Source organism: Sparus aurata, chromosome 22 (assembly GCF_900880675.1).
Source record: "Sparus aurata chromosome 22, fSpaAur1.1, whole genome shotgun sequence".
NCBI classification, from domain to species: Eukaryota; Metazoa; Chordata; class Actinopteri; order Spariformes; family Sparidae; genus Sparus; species Sparus aurata.
In genome coordinates, this window is record NC_044208.1 from 23,611,963 (window position 1) to 23,633,126 (window position 21,164).

General features: G+C 43.3%; 1 protein-coding gene across 4 annotated transcripts; it reads right to left on the reverse strand.

The window, feature by feature from the left end:
* Nucleotides 1-1,526: 1,526 nt before the first annotated feature.
* coq8aa (coenzyme Q8A, genome duplicate a) lies at nt 1,527-21,164 on the reverse strand. 4 transcript variants are annotated; one of them, XM_030405939.1, is made up of 17 exons: nt 20,607-21,164; nt 14,268-14,367; nt 13,460-13,542; nt 13,096-13,343; nt 12,811-13,000; nt 12,620-12,686; nt 9,693-9,767; nt 8,390-8,518; nt 6,131-6,216; nt 5,845-5,985; nt 5,188-5,269; nt 4,634-4,727; nt 4,384-4,525; nt 4,092-4,199; nt 3,870-3,935; nt 3,630-3,716; nt 1,527-3,413 (listed from the first exon to the last, which is right to left on the reverse strand). In XM_030405939.1, exons 2-17 carry the CDS (start codon nt 14,359-14,361, stop codon nt 3,114-3,116), a joined length of 1,992 nt encoding a protein of 663 aa, XP_030261799.1. In that variant the 5' UTR covers nt 14,362-14,367; nt 20,607-21,164; the 3' UTR covers nt 1,527-3,113. The 4 variants fall into 4 exon arrangements, with proteins under 4 accessions (XP_030261799.1, XP_030261801.1, XP_030261802.1 ...); XM_030405941.1 differs by having other exon boundaries at nt 12,811-12,997; nt 20,607-21,163; XM_030405942.1 differs by having other exon boundaries at nt 9,702-9,767; nt 20,607-21,163.

The window sequence follows — 21,164 nt, forward strand, 5'->3', positions numbered from 1 at the left end:
ATCGCGGTTCCTAGAGTACACTTTCAGCAAATGTATTCCGGGGAAAACAGCAGATGGTATTCAACTGGGATTAATGAAAGTGGATGGATCTCTTTGGCTTCCATAAGAAAATGAAATCCTTGCGGTGCAAAATGTTCCAACCGCAGGCCGTATAGTATTAGGTCGGCAGCCACGATATGAGGGGCATCTCGTCCGATTAGATTATTCAGCCTGAGATGTATGGCTTCAAGTGTCTGTCTGTACATGTGAGTGCTATCAATATCATGTGTGAGTGAGCGCGCGCCTAATGAGCGCCGCCGCTGTTTGTGATTATTCCCCACTCTAATTTCTTCCATCTCTGCTGCTCACAGGAAACGGTTTGAATAACGACTCGCTAAACACGTTAGAGCGAATTGAATTCTCATCATTATCCGGGCGGCTGCAGGCTGCTTAGGTTTTCTTCTTTTATTGGGTTGATGTCAGTATTTGAGGAACTTTATTGCACATGATCTTTGAAGCACAGCAGCGCCCTCAGGTGGACACTGAGGTGAATTACAACAGGCTGTGAGTTTCAAAAGGACAAGTTCATCCAAAAGTAAACAGTCAGTTCTGTTCTCCTCATTTTCTCTGTTGTGATCCAAGTCTCCAAAAGACATAATTTAAACCCTTTTTCATGCAGATATCTTCACTGTGGACGGTAAGCTAATAGCGTTAGCACCTATTTCTGAAATGGGTGCACAAGCTCGACTGCACCTAGATGGTGCAAATACATAAAAGTTCCTCAAATCAATTTAGGATCTCTGTACAGAGCAGTTACTTTTTTTTCACACTTCTTTTTTTACGCTTTAAAACAAGTCCCCATCTACTTCAGTTGTTTAGGAAAATGCTGCAACCGTTTTCCTCTTGCTGAAATGTTTTGTGGTCAACGCCACCTCGCCTGACTTTCCACCAGCATGGGATTGAGTGGGATAATGACTGAATATAAATTTTTGGGTGAATTTATCCTTTAACAATGAAAGACAATACGTTGGGATACTTCAGGGAAAAGTGTGATTATAGGATTTTCCAAGCACAGACATCAGTCACAGCCAGGGTGAGTCAGGGAGGAAAAAAGGGGGGAGGAACGCGTTGGTCTACGTGTCAATCTCCATGCACTCACCCTAAACTGTGCCCTCCTGTGCATGACTACTGGTGTGATTCAATTGACTCCTTAATAAAGTGTGTATGTGTGCATATTTTATGAATATTTGTGCATGTGTGTGTGTGTGTGTTCTCTCACTTCCCAGGCTCTCCGCCAGTTCCTCCATCGCTGGCCAAGATGTTGCTAAATAAGGAAGACCGCCTCTCGCTCTGCGTCTCTCCACTGCATTTTTTCTTCTCTAAACACACATTACAACCTGCTAACGTACAGGCTACATGGAAAAAACTGTGTGGTTATATATACAGACGCTCCTTGATGATTCCCCTGAAAAGAGCAACAGTCCATAGAAACGGACTCTTAAGTGTTCTGATCACACACACACACAAAACCACACAGGAGCCACGTGACAAGTGTAGATCAAACATTTACTCTTTTTCCGTACAACATCTTTTTCACAACTTTCAGTAGAGAATGCATCTCGATTAGAAAAAAAATTCAAACCACCTTCTCACCGAGTCTTGATATGAAATATAAAGTCAGGAGTTCTAGCTAAAAGCCTACAGGCACCTTTTTTTTTTCTCTTTTCTCCTCTTTCTCCAGCTTCACTCCAGAGACCGTTATAAGTGCGTTCACACAGCAGAGCAGAGGGATACTTTCGCAGCCACACACAGCCAGCCAGGTGATGTTTGGATTTCACACCTGGAGGGGGGGAGGGGGCGGGGCAGGGGCGGGGTGTGGAGGAGAGATTACCCACAAGGCAAAGGCGCGCCCACACGAGCTGGAGCTTTGTGCGATTATCAGGATGAGCTTCTTTCCATCTCGGTGGGGGTTTTTTTTTTTTTTTTTCAACATTCATGACTGAAACCTCCTTCATCTTCATACAGTCAGCAACGCCGGATCCATCTGGTTTCATTTCTATATATGTGCGTACAATCTCATACTAACGATGGATGAGATCAATCATGCTTTGGTACTAAAAAAAACACTTTTGTGCACTATCAGCTGGACTTAAAGCTAAATCTGACAGATATGGACACTGAAAACAAATCAGCTGAGACATGAGCGATAAACATGTACAGTCGAAGCTCTACAGACTTTCAATCACTTAAAATCACGCTCCAACACATTTAGATCCTGTTAATGGGCACTTTCGTCTGCCCCATAGATTTCTCCCTTAAAAGCTACAAGCTATTAACAGCAACTTAAATCTACACACGTTAAAAGTTAGACCTTTTTGTGTATGAATGTGGACAAATTCCAGTTTGTCACACCTTCTACAAACGGTTCAATTCACCCGGACTTGATTGCAGTCCACATTTCGATCCAGACAATCTAGTGACATTTCCTTGAAAAGCAGAGGAAACAGAAATATTTGTGACCCAGACATGTTGGTCCTGGTCAACACTGTGACTCGTGCTACCTGTGTTCTGTGTTAACCCCTGTTATTTCATGACTGTGGGTTTTAAATATAGTTCCAGTACCTTTTCCTTAATACAATCAATGCTTCATGTTTTCAGCCATGTCATTTCTGGCAGACGGCAAACAGGACAGTCGGTACGATTTTTCCCCGAACGTTTCAACAACAAAAAAAAAAACAAAAACACAGCAACGCAAAAACCACAAGAAAAAAAATTGCAAGAACCATCTTGAACATATCAGGAGAATTCCAACCTTTTTTTTTTAACATTCATTTTAAACCTTAATATGCAGGGAGGGCTCTGTACTTCTATCCACATCCCATCTCTTCTCTCGGGGCCAAATATAGAGTCCGGCTTTAAAGCACTCCAGATGTTGCTGCTCCTTTCAAACTATGAATAGGTGGCTCTAAATGTATGCCTCTCAAAAAAACTCATCGTAGTGGGAAAGATCAGCTGGCGCCCGATGACCAGTTAACAGGTCCTCTGCTCTGCAGTTGTGCGTCTTCAAGCCCCCAGACCTCACCGTTGGCCCCGGGATCTCTGTCCATTAAATCCCCTGCGATTCTGGGACTGGTTCAGGCTGAGTCAGAGGGCGGCCTCGTGCGGCCTTCCCAGTACTTCTGATATGCAGTTTGAAACATGTCCTTGCACCTCAGCTTCGCGTCCAGCCGGGAGCAGATGAGGAACGAGCCGCCCATCTTACGGTGGAGCGAGTACGTCTCCTCTGGAGGCGGGGTGAGCCGCTGTTTGAGCATCACGGGGATGAGGTTGTGGATTCTCTCGGTGGTGGACTGAGCGCCAAATTCGAAGGCCTCCACCGAGGCAAAGGCCTCGCCGAGGATCATCACAGCGTCGACGTGAGCGTTTATCATCGACTGGACACATGGAGGGAAAAAACACGTGTATTTAGTCTCAGCTAAAGTCGACCCAACAATGGCATTTTGAAGGCAGCAATACTACAAAAAGGTCAGATACACTCTGAGTTTCAGTGAGCACTTCATCCCATTTATCTTGGCTAAACCAGGGGGGAAAATGTCCAGCCATGTTTTGTGAGGCAGAGCAGAAAGTCAGACAGATTAAGACGTATTTACCTTGGACTCAAACCCAGTCAGGAACTTCATCTCGATAGATTTCTTCAGAACTCCCTCTCTGTCGCCCTCGGAAGCTGAACGGATTACCTACGGTCACACAGACGGGTTAGAAATCTTTCTCCATCTCTGACACATGCTTTAATATCTTATACAAGCGTGATCAGTTTTACATCTCATTAATCACACACACAAACACACAACAGTATCCACTTTGGTTAAATAGTAAAGAAAAGATTTTACCTCTATGTAGACGTCTGTGAAACTCTCAGCAAATCCTCTCGTGGCTCCGAAGTCCAACAGCGACACCTTCAGAGAAATGATCCAGTTATCTCTTGGAGTCATCACGTCTCTCAAATCTACCTTTCAATGCCATATTTCTCTGCTTATTCTTCTCATTCTTATTATCAATTGCAGCAGAAGTAACTCTTGCAACAGTGTTGTTCAGCCTGTAGGGAGACTCACCCTGTGTGTCTGTGGGTCGTAGAAGAAGTTGGACCAGTTGGGGTCGGTCTGCATGTACCTGAACTCAAACAGCTCCCTGAGGCACAACATCAGGATGTTGTAACAGATCTGAGGCAGAAACAAACAAATATGTCAAATCATTTTCATTTTTCATGTTTCGTAACGCTTGGTCGTCTTTTGAGGACAGTTTAGTGGGTTCCTGCCACATCAGACACATTCATCTATCTGTGCATCTATTGCTCTTCCCTGTCAGCTAAACATTTATCGTCCTGTTATCGGTCTGGTTCGTCACCTCGTTCTTCAGCTCCTGTGAGAGGTCATCGGCCTGGTCCAGGGGAAACCCGGGGACGAGCTCCGTGGTGAGGACGTGGCGACTGCTCAGCTCGTCTATCACGTCTGGTACGTAGAAGAACGGATGGTCCTTCAGAAGCTCCCTGGATCAGACGGATAAACAGAAAAGAAGAAGGCAGACGCTGAAATCAGTGAAAAGGAAAGAGAAGCTTTGTGAGGGAAAACAAATTAGGTTATACAAGAAGACTCACTTGAATTTCTTTGCACACTGGGCTTCTCTGATATAATCGCACTCTAATGTTAGCTCTTTTCTCATGACGTCTATCAGGTGCTCCGGAAACAGACCTGAAGAGAGACACGAGCAGAAAGGCGGACAATGTAAGACAAGCCTTTACACGCCAATTAAGTTGCAGTTTACAGTCAGTGTATTCCAGACTCACATAGAGTTTGTAGCGAAGGAATTTCATGAAAAATATTAAGTGTGAAGAAGAAGCACCAAAGATTAGTGTCATCGATTCCGACCAAATTCTGTTCCTGAATATTGACAAGAAAAGTGAAAAAAAAACCACAGTGAAGTTGACCTTCAACCGCTTCAACATAAAATGTCGCTATTTGTGCGGACGTTTGTGCCTTTTAGGCCTCAGTTCCCTCAGATTCTCTCAGTTCCTTAAATAATACATCCACAGGAATGCGACGGACGAACAAGCTGAAAACTTAACGCCTCCAGCAACAGCCTTTGTTTTGACGCGTATGCATAGGGAGATAGAGGTGCGTACAGTGTTACAAGAGCAGAGTGCAGTTGTACCTTCAGGCAGGGCATTGCTCATACTCAGCACCGTCATCAGGTTGTTGACGTCACTGTTGATACTCTGAGCCACACCGGGGTACTGGGAACAAATAAACAGACGCAGAGACGATAAAATTAAATCATACTTTAATGCAAATTTGTCCAGCTTTAATGTCATTAACTGTTCTGTTTCTTTTTCATAACCTCACTGTCATCTTCAGTCTCATGAGCTACTATAGTCTATAATGAGATTAAACCATATAATGAGATAATACCATTATCATTAACAGCAAATCCAGCATAGCCGTGTCAAATTCATGCAGGCATAACGACAGCGTTGAACATCAACATCCACAGAGCCGCTGCTGACAGCTGCATAGATTAAGATAAGAGCTGTTGCCTGAGACGTGCGAGTACGATTTCAATTGAATAATCTGTGAATATTCAAAAGGTGTTATATAACATTAGCTCAGATGTTCCTCGGTAAGAAACCCGCAGCGTCTGATGTTTACACTGACTCACGTCTGATCTGTAAACACACCAGAGAGATCAGAATCTGTGTGGTTTCCCTTTAAGAGGCACGTTTGAGTTAAACAGACGACAAACGCACTCCAGGTACAGTGTTTGTCTTCACAACACGAACTGCGCGCACACAAACATACGTTCGCAGCCTACCTGTATTTTCATGGCCACCTCCCTGCCGTCCTTCATCCTCGCCAGGTGAACCTGGCCGATGGACGCCGCCGCAAACGGACGCTCCTCGAAGGACTCCAGCTTGTCCCTCCAGTTAGGACCCAAGTCGCTGTTTAACGCTTTCTACAGACACACACACACACACACACACACAAATAGATGCTATTTTTGCAGCTTGTCTTTCTTTCAGGTCAATATCCCGTCATCCCCAGACCTAAAACTGGTTTTGTTATATCACTCAATTATGATGAAAAGAAGAGATACGTACCGTCATCTGTTTGATTGGCATGAAGTCGGCGCTCTGTCTGACACGGTCAAAGATCTTGGCCAGTTGAGGGTTGATGAAGGCATCATCTGAAATAAAGAAACACGCGACTTTACTACGAGGAGAAAGATAAGACCGCTAGGCAGCCACACAGACGACATTGGCTGACTTTGTGGACAAAACAAGGTCAAACTTTATTATCAGAGTCAAAATAGTGTTCATACTGCTCAAGGTTAACACTATTTTGGATCACTATTTTGTTACAGTTACAGTCGAGACCTTTCTTGTCCATGATTTAAGAATGACTTGTCGCCCCCGGAGATAGTTCAAGTTCTGCAAATAACCACAAACATGTCCAAGTTCAGTGTCCTTTTCCCTCCACCTGCATTGTGTTTGGATTTACTACCCTGTACTGTCTGTGCTAAGTCTACCCTAACATGTTGTGAATGCGGGTTATGAATGCCAAAGAACAAGGGTCGCCAGCCAAGGGCAGCGGAGAAAAACATAACCAACAACGTGTTTAGTGGCGTTACCCGACCCGGCTGCACTCGCCCTGTGCCAGGATGTTCACTGCCAGCGGCTCTCTAGTCTTCAGCTCCGTCCGGCAAACGTATCAGCATTAACTTACTGTATGACTCATTCTCACTGCTGCTACCCGCTGTGTTCCCGGGTAGTGAACATCATGGGATTAAACTAGTAGTGTGACTACATGTTCCAGTAGCTCGCCAGTTAGTTATGCTGCCTTCATTAGCTTCGTAAATCGAGAAGTTACGTTTTTTGTGTAGTTAACTACTGACACTGGAAATTATTTCTGGGCCATTAAAGGAAAAGGATTTTTTTTTTTATGTTCATTGCAAAGACAAGTTTCCTTCCCTGCTTCAAACGTGTAAATAACAAACTATATAGCAAAGCTGCACCTTCACTTTTTTTTTTTTTTAATGCGACAGAGTTTTGCAGCACAGACCACAAATCTGTAGCATGAATATAGAAGTATCAAATAACTCCACTATAGTTTGAGACTATTCAGATTCTGTGAGGGAGTTTAAAAAGTCATTTCCAACATGGAGAGTGTAAGAGAAGAGACATGGTTTTACAAAAGAGAGGGCTTATGTAGCACAACTTCATCCTCCATCGATAAAAAGGTTATCGTCTCAAACTATATCTCGTTTGAGAAACTGTCCAGTCACCCCCAGCCCTGCCTGCTGTGAACACATGCGCCAACACACACTTGACCTTTGTGTAATGCCCGTGCAAAAGGCTGAGCGCTGCTCTGTGCTCACACAGCGACAGTGTCAACATGGATAAACCTCCTAAATCTCCGCCCCAGGAAGAATCACCACGTCCAGAGCTAGATCACACAATGAAACAATTGATTTTACTTTTGGATCCATGCAGGCCGAGACTACACACTCTCTGCTGGAAAGACAAATACAAATCTAAGAACAAACATAATGGGACAAACCTTACTGAGTGGCATTTCATGCAGGTAGGCAATTTGTATCATATTTTATTATAATTTCACACATGTAGACTGTCAATTTCATCTTTTTTGGAGACAGCAGTTTAAACCAAACTAGATTTCTCCTGAAGGGAGTTTTGCTGTAATTCAACTTCTTTCAGTGTGAAGTAATTGCTCCAAGCGACCTGTATGTTTGTGTCAGTGTGCAGTAACAGGTCAATGCTAATGTCGCAACTCTGACAGAGCGTAGAGAAAACCATCAACAGCTCGCCAAAACGCCACTAAACCTCTACTGAGTTTATCCACCAGACGTAAACGTCTTCATCATGCTGGCAGAGAGAAGTTGACCTGAACTGAACTCTTGGCGGTCACTGATCACGAACAATCAGACACTGTCAACAACAAAGTTAGTACAGATATCTGTGCTCTAGGGTTTCTTGTTCTGTATGATATCACCTTAAATAAAAGTACAGTGATATTTTCCATCCTAAATATAGTCGGTGATCCGAGGCCTCCACAGTTGCTTGGAAAAATAAATGCGTCTCTTTTTTTAACTCTTGAGATTCCTCATACAATATTTTTCGAAACAGTTGCTGGACAATATCAAAACAAGGGACTTGTCAGCTTTCTCCTTATTCTATTTGTGTCCATTCTGCCATTTGTCACTTCTCACTTTCAGATCTATTCCAGCCGACTCTCATCCCCTCTTTTAATCTCTACCTCATCCATCTCGCTCCGGTGTACGTGTTCTTTCCTTTGTGGTTGGATGTGTGTGTGTGTATGTGTGTGTGTTCGTCACACACCTTGAATGCTGAGCATCTGTCCCAGTTTTAATGCGGCTCCTCTGACTTTACACAGCGTCCTGACGATGCGCTCAGCGTTGGCCTCCGACAGGAACGGGCTGGAGTCCAGAACGCCTTTCTTGTTTTCACCTGCAGAAGCACAAAATAATCAACTATGTAACTTTTTTTGTTTAAAGTACAGGTGAAGTCATTTGGCACTGATCAATGTCAATACCAACAGTTTAATGGTTTAAGTTTATAGGCACTATATGCATTGTGTTTACGTATATATCGCAGCAGATGTGTGAATATGTGTCAGTAGGTCGTCAGGTAGTGCGTTTTACAGAGTCTGACGCTGCCTTCAGAGGCTTTAACAGAGATTTACAGCACAAACACAAACACAAAGACTGCTGGGATTAACACACACACACACACACAGATAAACACCCACACACAGACGCACAAGTGCCACAGATTTACGTCCGTACGCTGTTTGAGCTTAGCTCCGTTTTAGGATTAGCAGGCTCGCGGTGCAGAGCAGAACCTGCTGTATACAGGAGGAGGCAGGTTTGTGAGGGAGGCGGCCGACCTGTGTAGCATGTAACAACACGCACGAAGGATGGGCACTGAAAAATGATGCTAGCCTTTTATGGCGCGAATCAATAAAAACGCAGCTGCAAAACCACCCAAGCCAACCATGAGCCAGAGACATGCCTGTCCTTACAGGCACGAAACTCTGAGACTTGGCCTGAACAATTACTTTTATTATATCAGCAATTTGGGTGTTTCGATTTCTGAATACACAAATCCGTGACACAGTAGACCAGGACCTAGGGATGCAAATTCTATTTTATATGAAATATAATATTGTTTGATGTAAAATCAAAGTTGGCTACATTAGGAGATAAAAGAACAGATAAAGTAAACACCAAGTTTACTGAATTTTAAACGAATACACAAAATAATAACTTAATTTCTCCCATCTGTAGCTTTTTCAACAACTGGCCACAAAATCCAACCCAGCGACCAAATGGCTCATGTAATAATATCAGTTTGTGTGACAAGTCTTTTTGTATTTTTTAAAACACGAATTACTTGAATTTGAATTAAACACATTTTCTCATACTAATGTTTTGTGTTTTATTTGGATATATTTGGGGAAAAAAATCTGAAAACTGGAGCTCAGTCTTTTATTTTGGCAGAATTCTGACCGTCTCTTCTTCGCAGAATTGCTTTAATTCAGCCACACTGGAGACTTTCCAGGCATGAACTGCCTGTTTTAGGTCCTATTTTATATGTATGACTCAGCTGTGGGTGCATTTACCTGCCGCACCATTGTGTCTGATGGTCTTCTTGGCGACTTCTGCCAGCGCTCCGATACCCAAACCGACGGCGAGACCTGGAGGACACACAGACAGAACAACAACACGCTTATGAACGCGGTCCGGCCTGAACAAACACAGATGTGATGTAAAACGTTGTAAAAATGAGGTTGTAAACTTAGTAACACATAAGAAAGTTGTTCAACATTCAGACACACACCTGAACTAACACAGACAAACAAGCACAGGGTCATAGAGTCGGATATGACGTAGATGTTGACGTAAGAGACTCTATCAAACTAGGGATTTTGTTCAGATTACAGATGATTACCAAAAAAATCGAGGTATTTGGTCAAAAATATCTGGATATTTGATTTTGCCACCCTGTCCCGGCATTTATGAAATGCTTTTAGGACATTTCAAAAATAAACAGATGTAAAGAGTCTCGCCCAGCACTACAGTGACTCTGCAAAAACATCATTTAAGTGAGTCAGCGGCTCTACTGGCAGTCAGCTGTTTTAATTCCAGCGTTAACGAGTCAGAATATTTCCCCGAGTGTTCAGTGATGTTTGCGCGTCCATAAATAAACTGCATATGTGAAGACATCTGTTGCCTCTGAAGGTTGTTATTCTCATCAAAACAGCGTAACGCGACAGAACATATGAGAAAATGTCAAACGTGCCCAATGACAGAACTGCAACAGCTGCAGCTCCTCCAGCTCCGACAGAGCACACGGAGATTATATCAATACTCTAATTACATCAATAAATAAGCTGCTGAAATACTCAATCTTCTAAAAAAAAGAAAAACAGTTGAGCTTTTGGACGGATTATAAAAAGGGAAATCAAGCGTGCGACGAGTTATATGCCGTCTGTGAGAGCATTCCTGTGAGCGTGGTCTCTACGTTACGTAACTCAGCATTACATAATCCGTTAGTCAGCGGTCTCTGGAGCGGCGAATCAGAGGTCCGATGGGTAAGATGTGCAAATCAGGCCACAGTGTGCCTGGAATACAAGTTGACTGAGCATTTTTTCCCATCGGTCAACAACACGCCGTCGTCACCTCTATTGTTGGAGACGGGTCGGACCAGAGGAAAGGACGGACGCGCACCACATTTCCTGAGAAAACGTGTCACACTTTTATTCACTCCTTCCCTTCCAGCGAACTCATCTGACTGTTTTGTTTTTCCCTTCTGCTTCAGTGGAGGTGTTAAATGATCCGCACTAAAGCATCAGCACGGTGCCACTGTGTGCGCGCTATCTGCACCATCTGGAATGTGTGCAGAGATCAGCGTTTCCTGCCGCATCTCCGCGCCACAAAATCTTTTGGAGACAGAACACAAGTGTCTGTCAGTCACTCAAAACCGGTCATGTGTTTACAGAAATGCTGCTGATGTACACGCTTTAAAAAGGCGATTACACGTGTTGGTCTTTGAGTACTCAGAACCGGACTACAATACTACAGAACATATAGTCCAAACGCCTGCAAACTTGTCAAAGCAGTAGCATCCTCGGCAGCAACAAGATCTTTAAGAGGCGCTGTTGCTAGGAAACTTGCCAGCAGATTTCTGAATCTATTAATAAGATTGCTGCTTGTTCTCAACCTAAACACCTGAAACCTTCCTCCATGGAGCCTGTAGAACCTCGTCAACAAACGCTGCAGGAGAGTGAAGGACGTGCCGAGGACACATTCCTCCTCCCCCTCGGCTCTCCGACACCTTCTACATGTTACAACTGTCAACACGCTGGATGGACTCGTCTGTGTCTAAATTCTGAGTTGGCAGACTCGTGTGGACCTTGTGGACCTCTGTTCTGGGTTCACTTTTGTACACAGTCGATGTCCTCCCTCTCACACTCCTCTGCGCTTCTGGTCAACATAACGCCACCTGTTAACTTATCCCGACGCCAGTCAAGCTGCTGATCTGCTGATGCTGATCTGTCACGTTCTACATCCCGTCTATTTAAGATTTGGGATTTTAGTAAGATTAGTAAGATTTTATTATTGGATTAGCACTGATATTATGGTTTCAATATGTTGCAGTTAAGAGCCTGAGAGAGCCGGTAACACGGTCCAACGGAAGATTAACTAACACACAACAATCTGCTCGCACAGATTTTATTACAGCTGAAGTTCTGCTGAACTCTCTCGCTCAGCCTGTAGCCGACGGTCAAGGAATGTTTTTATCTGGATGAGTGCAAAGGTCCAGTAATAGGCACCAGAAACGTTTGACCTAATTTTTTGAGTGGCTGGTTTAACTTGACTCGTGTTCGTTACATTCCTGTGTGTTATGGTTCCTCGTAACTTTTTGCGTCTTTTGTCCCGGCATTCATTTGTGTCTGTATATAACTGTGTAGAAGGTCACGCTGTACTATAACAACAACAACCGTCCTGAACCAGGTGCTCGCATCGTATTGAGGAGGTGTTAGCTTACCGTTGGACCAAAGATTACAGTTAGTTACCTGAATGTCAGCAACTCAATTTTATTTCACAGTACTTGCTAAAATCCCTCCAGAGGATCTAAAATATTGATATACTTAAAGATCGATTGTGTAGGATTAGGGAAATTTGCCAGCAAAAATTGAATATATTATTTATTAATATGTTTTCATTAGTGTATAATCACCTGAAGAATTATTGTGTTGTCGTTACCTTTCGAATGAGCCTTTAATATCTAGAGCAGAAAGGGAACGGAAGCTACAGAAGCTCAGAATGGACAAAACACTGGCAAGTTTTTTTGACGTAAACACTGCAAAAAAATCCCTAAATCCTCCACACTGGACCTTAAATTGTACTTTTATTTGGCTGTACACATCCACAGGAAAGAGCAGACTTGCAGACTTGCACGCAGCCACACACATACCGACAGATACAGTCAGACAATCAGTGAATCAGCCAAGATTCAAACAGAGCAGGAGGTGAACTACTGTACCTCCAAAGTTGGCCAGTCTGCTGAGCCGAGTCACTGGCACTTTCCTCTCCCGGGCTCTCTCACTCAGCTGAAGAAGATAAGATACTTCACTGTTAAACTATCAGGGTGTGTACGGAACAGTAAATGTTATCTTCAACGTCTGTCTGTGCGTGTTTGTGTTAAAAGGAAATGAGCCGACGAGCAGGAGTTACCATCTGTTTGTGTTGTTTGATCTCAGGGCCTTTTCTCTGTCTCGCTTTCTCGATGTCTTCGGCCGTCAGCCCTCCGACGGTGGTCGGGTCCTGATGGTAGCTCCTGTGCTGACTGACCTGATGCAGCTGTCCCCACAAATGCCTGTTCAGACTTTGGTTGTAAAGATGTTGATGTCCAACAAAATGTCTGCTAACCCAAAGTAAAAAAAATGATCACCGTTATCCTCCAAACAGCAGAAAAGACTTCAACACTGCAGATTGTAACTGAGTAGGAACTGTTTATACCTGACATCTTGGTGGTAAGATCGGGTCTGTCCGGTGAACTGTTTGCTGGGATCTTTGTACCCCTCAAACAACGTTTGCTTCCCACTGACGTGGCTCGTTTCTGGTCCTGCTTCATCAGCACTTCCTGTGTGATCCACCGTGAAGTCAACACCTTCCTCTCTGAACTCTGAACTTGCGAACGCACTGTCATCCTTCGAGAAGTCGTATTCTGACTCTGATGAAGAGGTCTGCTGCTGACCAGACAGCTCCTGAGCAAAACATACATAGTGGTCATTTGACATTGAATGCAACATACAGATATCCATCAGTGTTAAACTATCCTGCCAAGTGGCACAGTAGTATTCACACAAACACCTACACACACCTGCACTTTAATCATAGCAGCAGAGAGGCCTTGTTCAGCCGCCGACTGGACACCTTGGACCGCAGCACCAACTATTGGGAGTCCTGGGTTACGGATAACAAAAATACTTTTATTAGCTTTATTAGTGTACAAGTAAAATATTAACAAGTAACCATACAGCAACATCATCAATGTTATTGCCCTAGAGAGAGGTAATAAAAACACATGAAAGTCTAACTCAGCGTAAACAAGCTACATGCTATCTACCAGGAAACTACTAACTAAACTAATTCCTGAAATATAATTGTTTATCTTCAAGCCACAAGTTAGCTAGCCTAATGTTTTTAATGCAGCTACAACTAATTTTCAAAAAATAAAACATTAACATGATCCTAAACTTTTTTTAATGAATGGCTTTTACTTCTACTTGAATTTGCTTTTCTGTGTTTGTTTTCTGTCTACCAGCTAGCGTAAATTAGCTCCCAGCTAGCTCTGGCACGATTATTTTCATATAATGAATGAGATAAATAAACAATGAAGGGGGAAAAAAATACTGTTTATCACTTCCTTCCACTGCTTAGCGATTATTTAAACATTACTTTTGTAGCAATGTGTGAACTCCACCACAAGCTAGTCTTTGGGATAGTCGTGTGAGCTAGTAAGCAAGTTAGCTTATAGTTTTAGCACTGTGAATGCTAAGAAGACAGAAGCTTTACAACACTGTGAAACATTTAATTCTCTCACATTATAACGTGTCAGAAAATGAACAACTGGAGGACAAAAAAATTGCATTTATACATTTTAAACTAAGATGTACGTGTGGATTCACCTGCTCCACTGCGGAGGGCGGTTCCCTGAGTCTCTGCGACCGCCTGGCTCAACTTGGCCAAGCCTCGCATCAGTAACATCATATCGCCTGCCATGATGGACTAGAGAGAGAAGGAAAGACAGAGGAAAATACAGCAAAATGAAAGGTGACTGTCTCCATTATTCATGGTGCATCTGATTCCACACACAGTAAGCCTGGCAGCATGGAGGGGCGATTACTGTTCGGAGACAAAACGAGAGGCGAGATATCTAAAACGGTATCATCACCTTAACGGTGAAGACGAGAGGAACAGAGACAAATGCGGCCCGTCAAGGAGGCGAGTGGAAAGAAAAAAATAAAAATAAAATACCTCCAATCAACACACCAAACAGCAACGCTCACGCACACTCACACATGCAGGCAGCTGTCACATCTTGAGATGACTCTAATACTTTGTCTAAAAATACTTATGCCCTGTAATCCTTGTGTGAGCAGCGCACACACACACACAAGAAAGGAAAGAGGGGAACACTGTGCAAGCATTCATGCTATGAAGCTATGCGTATGTGGCGGAGAACTGGATCTGAAAATGTCACCAGAGACTCTGAGAGGAGGAGTCGGAGAGTTGCTGGCCGTTGCCTCTTCCAGCTATTTCTGTGCGCGAGCAGATGTATGTGCACATGTTCGGTGCATGCACGAGGATGGCATGTCACACTTTACCTCTACCTACTCCTGCAACCGAAAGGAGTCCGAGATTGTTTTTCCAAATCATTATTCCCAGGAGTTAATCTGGAGTATCAACGTTTGGCAGATGTAGCTTGAACTCTGACATAATAACGCTTTTGAATATAATTTTAATGTCGATTCAGGACACGAATGAAAGTCCAGTTCCCTTCGATCTTATCTCTCCGGCTCTTCATCGCAAACAACAGAGCACCCGCTGCTTTCTTCTGTGTTACCGAGTGTGTTTGTCAGTGTGTTACAGGTGCTGTTTCGTTGGGTGTGACAACGTGCTTCAACACAGTTCATCTGGGATTTGGGCCAAAGGGAAAAAAAAGGCCGTTGCTGGAAGAGTCCAAGCAATTTGCGAGCGCTGCCACACACACGCACGCACGCACGCGCACACACACACACACACACACACACACACACACACACACACACACACACACAGTCAAGTCAAGTAAGTGGGTCATTTAGGGCTGCTGTGGGTTTTCAAATGGTGGACTGGAGACCGGGGGCGACATTCTCTGTGACACAATGGACCAACCGCCAGAGCCCGATACACAGAAAAACATAAAAACAAACGTGCACTTCTTTGGACGGCTCTGATTTGTTATGTCATGTATGTAATCATCTTTGATTTACCCTAGAATTATATATTTTAAGGGACATAAAAACACATCTCAGACTTTCTCCGAAGCTTTGCACAATAAGCTTGTGACTCACAAGCTGGTTCCCTAAAGCCTTTTGGTACCATTTCAGAAATAATCTCCATCCACCACTCTATCTTATTTATTTGAGTATATGCTTATTTGATTCCATTTTATTTTTCTCTCCCTCGTATCTCACGCTGCTGCTTTTTGTTATTGTCGACACGCCGTTCGCTCCCTCGTACTGCTGTGTCAATTGAATTCTCCCACAGGGATCAATAACAGCACATCTTATCTTATCTATACTCACACACCTGAGATCGCATATGACCGGGCCATTCAAGGACACTGGGCATGCGTGCGTCAGTGTAAAAAAAGCAGTTTCAATCGTTGTATTATCAAGGTCCGTCTGTGTCTTTCTAAATATAGAATAATAATATAACATCTGTTCCATCAATCTGCAAACTTATATACTCAGATATCATAACACATCCTCAGATTTTACATTTGCCAGCGATGATGCAGCGACCGATAAGGCCCAGCTACGAAGCAAATCTGCGTCACGGTTTTCCAAAACATCTCAGCCGCTGCCCGTCCACACGTAAGCACTGCAAACAGAGCTTCTGAATATGGTCATCCCTGTAGGAACGTTTGTTTTCAGTGGCCTAAAAATGCCGTTGGCATGTGCACAAAAGGCCAAAGCCCAAAGAAAAAATGCTTTGTTTGAAGAAATGCTCTCGTACATTTGGACATTTGGCCTAAAACAAGACGTCAGCGTTCCAAAGTGAAAGATCAGGAGGACAAACAAAAAAGTACTTTAAAAGAAACAATTCAAGTGTTGTAAATATCTGCAGGCCACCGAAATGCTGCTTATTGAATTTGCTGAAGTGCTTCTAATCATCTGCACGGGCTTTGACTGAGGTAACTTTAACACGCTGACAACTGCCGGGACAGAACTGCTGCATTCTGGGTAACTGTAGGCTAACTCATTTAACGTGCTGAAGCCCACGTACAATAATGGGCACAGCCTTTTTTTTCTCTCCAGGGCTTGTGGTGAGTGATTCTGCTCTTTGTGAACAAATCCTGTGTTTTCTTTGAAGTCATGGAAAAACACCAGTCATGCATTCATCCAGGCTTCCTCCTCCACACACACACACACCCCTGCTCAGCACTCAGTTGATGATCTTGTGGATAATTTCAGTTCTAGAGTCGATGCCCGCTGCTCCCACAGAGGTCGAGTGGGCAAACTCGGAAAAACAAGACAAGCTGTAATTACCTCCCATTTCACCTATTTGCCCACTTCCAAGCGATCCCATTAGCTCGACACAATTTGATCCCATCAGCTATAATACCTTCTGCTGCTGCCGCCTTCATATTCTAACTCGACCGTAGGGCATCAGATGTTCTGCAAATCTTCTTCTCTACACTCTCGTCTATTTTTGTTAGGGTTTTTTTTTTTTTCCCCAACAGGCCCTGAAAATTGCAGTTAATAAGCCCGTCTTCAAAAAGAATCATCAAGACTGCTCGCAAATGAACAATAACAGGCCTAAAACTAACTTCCTTTTTTAAGAAAAATGATTAAAAAGGCTGTTTTTTCCCCCTCAGCTTAACGCGGTCCAGGCCCTAAGCAAGTGTACTGATGTTTTCCAGGCAGGTTTCAACAACACCACAGACACACTTATTCTTTAGATTTATACAACCTCCGTGTTTCTGGCGACCACAACATGTCATACGAGACCTTTGATTTGACTTTCTGCACAAGCTCAAGTGGTTAGATTCCTATTTGATGGACAGGGACTATTGTTCCCATACAAGCACTGAGTAAGTGCACTGAACGGAGCTATAATTGGATGTAATTGGAGGGGGAAAAAAGACAGAAATGGTCTTTAGATGCAGAGGAGGAATTGAAATCAACCTACCATCAGCTTCAGAATATATCCATAATTAAGGGAGCTGTGTCAGCAGCATTTAGGAAAGCCTGTCCACGCATTTATAATCAGTAGCCGCGACCGCTGTAATGTTGTCCAGACACATCGCTCTTAAAAGTTCGATAAGACAGTTGCCGAGTATTCCAAGCGCTGCTGCCAGAGTCCTCACTGAGATCATCACTCCAGCCATTAAACTGGTACCTGTCTGCCATATAATCCTCTTTAGAATACTGCTGTCGGTTTATGAAAATACATTTCTGATCCGCAGCTGCTCCGTTATGAAAACAACAGGCACCTACAGTCAAACTCCCAGAAAACATCAGATCAGCTTGAACTATCAGGACATCAGGGTCTGAGAAACATTTTTGGCTGCAACTGTATCTTACAAGATAGATCCAACGTCACAAAAACACAGTTCACATGGATGGCAGTACGACTGCAGGTGTTGACATGTTTCATCCATAATGCACAGAAAATAATAACGGATTGTTCTCTGCACTTTATCGTCATAATAAATACCGTGGTGCAACCGCGGCAAGATCCTGCAAGATCTTCTGGTATGCTGGGAATTTATTAAAGGAAGTCGACACTGAGGCAGAGAAAACCGACCGACACACACCTGCACGCCTCATGAGAGCGTCTAATCACGTGCTGCATGCACAACTTAAAGAAACGTGCTGTAATCTATGTGCATTTCTGCGAGTTTCACAAGTGTAAACAAGAGCTGAATAATTTTCACTCGCGAGGTCTGATACTACTGAGGAGAAGTAAGTGTTGCCAAATGTAATCTATTGAGCAACTTCCCATTTGTCAAAGTGTGGGCGTGTTGCCTCAGTAGGTGTGTACAATCTGCCTTCTCTCTGCAGGTCAGCAATCAGGAACGGAGGAGAGAACACTGTGTACATACACAATGTAAGATCTGAATTAAAATGTAGCAGGCAGAGACAGGGACGCCTTAAAGGTCAGTTTTTGGAAGTGGGCGAGAGGTCACAGCAGGGTTATTTGTGGCTGCACAGCGACCAGGATTATAAATGGTATTGTATGGGGCACACACGCACACGCCTAAGCCCTCAGTTGTTGTCTGTCGTTCCAACAAGCCGTTGACTCACTGTTATGAAAATAGCCGGGCAACACAGCTGACTGGGAGTCTGCATCGGAGCGGCGTTCAGTAAACCTCATGGCTTTTCCGACAAACCTCTCGTCACTGCCCGCTGAGGGGAAAGTGGGACATGTTTCCAATTTACTGATTCACTAAACTAAGGAAACGTGACTAATATCATGTCTCCTGCAGGATTACTCAAGAGGGGAAAATCTGTGGTTCCCTCGAACAGATTACCTAATTAAAAACATTTAACCAGCAACTGACATGTAGGGCAGGGACACAGGGTACAGTACGTTGGTGGCCTTTAATGAATAAGATCATCTAATTGTTACCGTTCCAATGATAACTCTGTCACACAACATGAAGCTTTAATACCTCCAATTCTTCTATGACTTTAAGTTAACACTGTAAAGATTTGTACCGTCCTATTAATTCACATTAATTGCTTCGGCGACTGTCGGCACATAAATGGAGAACAAACAAATATGATTATCGGTAAAAGTTACATAAACTTCCATTTGTAGCAGAATTAAATAACCTGCTCGGTGTAAAGCGGTAATAAAGTTGTCACTTACTGTATCAGTATTGGCCACAAGAGCGTGTTTTTTAAGGCCGTTATCAACGTTTGGTTCCTTACATAAACAAAGCTTCCAGATAAGGATCCGGAAATTTGGTCACTGAAGAACTGAGACCAGGTTGAACACCGAGCCACAAACTTATCGGTGCTCGTTAATGGACAAACTATATAAAAGGAAACACTGTTGACAACATCGGATATGTCTCGGAGATAAACCAAAATATCAGTGAGGTGTTTATTTATAATAGAATGTTCATTATTGGCCTATCACACATATGGAAACTTTATTTTTTTAGGACGTAATGCAAATAAAAAGGCTTGAGGTAACTTATAATTATCATATTCTCTGTGAAGTAGATTGCTTTGGTGCACCTGTCATTTTGGATAATAAAACTTACTGTTAAACTCTTAAATATCCTGCTTCAAATATGTACACATCTTTGTTATAAGTATTCATTAAACATATTTGTGTGGTCATTTGAAAAATATGTGTTCATGTATATATTATGTGAATAATCCAGTGTGGTCATGCTTTGATTTCCTTACACGCTCACTTGAAAGTCGTGTGCAGATACAACCACTTTGTTAACACTTAACTAAAACTATTATCAATTGAAATTTCATTTCGAATATTAGAATATTACGATGAATAAATATTGGACTATCACATCATTCAAAACACAACTGATGTTAGTTTCCAGTTGGTGAATTTAAAGGTGCACCATGTAGTTTAATCATGAGAGAAAGATTTAATTTGACTTATTGTGACTAAATAAAAAAAACTCTTTGATTCCATGACTGAATAAACCGGATAAACAACTGTTTTACTTTGTTTGCATGTGGTGGACCCTACCACTCAAACAGAGTTCTGGTGACCTTATTTTCCTCTGAGAACAGCTTGTTTATTTAGTTACTGACAAAATAAACACCTGTGAGTTTGCATCATTACCTCATTAATAATGCAAACATTAAAAAACTTTAAAACCTCACACTGCCCCTTTAAAGCTCCTTCTTTGATACACCTCCACGGTTCCACATCACTTTCTGACTGCACAGCCTCACAATGACCCCTCTTCATTAAGCTACCCTCGAGCGCGCGTGTGTGGCCCGCGAGCCATTCCAATAACACCCGCGTGTTGCCATGTTGTCAATAACCCGCGTTTCAGCCACAGTGCAGGACTGAGGCTGGAGGAAGCGGCCAGGAGCCATGAAAACTTTTGAGGTATTTCGAGGTCGACTTTTGCAGAGCAGCCCCGCACGTCACGCACGTCCGCATTTGATTTTGCACACTGAAGGTTAAACAACAAGAGCAATCGATATATTTTCAACTTTAGTAGCTTTTGCATGATAAAATGCGATATTAGGATTATAGTTGCTCACCAGCAGTTGTTCTGCACGGTCGCTTGTTCCTCCAACTGTGTCGACCGAGGTTAAGCAGCGAGGGACAAAGTCGAGTTGGACACGGTGACTGAGTCAGAACCAGAACCAGAAGCTTCACGGGACCCTCCTCTCCCACTGGAAGGTGACTGTAAGTAGTTGCAGGTTGCAGTCGTCCTCCTCCTCTTCCTCTTCCTCCTCCTGCTGCTGTGTTTAATCCAGTTTGTCTGTCTCTCTCTCTCTCTCTCTCTCTCTCTCTCTCTCTCTCTCTCTCTCTCCACCACGAGGTCAAGCCTTATTTACCAACTTCAGCGAGCAGCCAGAGCCTTTCATTGACGCAACCCGCCCCCACGCCTTCAACCCCTCACTGTTGTTCACACACAGACACACACGTGCGTATTGTACATTAAATCACGAGCCTTGTTTCTTCAGTTTCTCCCCTGACATAATTAAATCTCCTCCAAATCCACACTGACCTAATTTCACCGCGTTAAAGGAGGAAATACAGCGTGTTTTCACAACCACACATGCGCCAAACTGCTCTGTCAAACTTTGTTTTGT

Excerpts from the sequence above, each read along its gene's own strand:
- coq8aa (XM_030405939.1), bottom strand. The coding sequence starts at position 14,361 with ATGGCAGGCGATATGATGTTACTGATGCGAGGCTTGGCCAAGTTGAGC. Across the intron at positions 4,728-5,187 it reads GAGCAATGCCCTGCCTGAAG|GTCTGTTTCCGGAGCACCTG; the intron begins GTACAACTGCAC and ends GTCTCTCTTCAG. Across the intron at positions 3,936-4,091 it reads ACGACCCACAGACACACAGG|GTGTCGCTGTTGGACTTCGG; the intron begins GTGAGTCTCCCT and ends ATTTCTCTGAAG.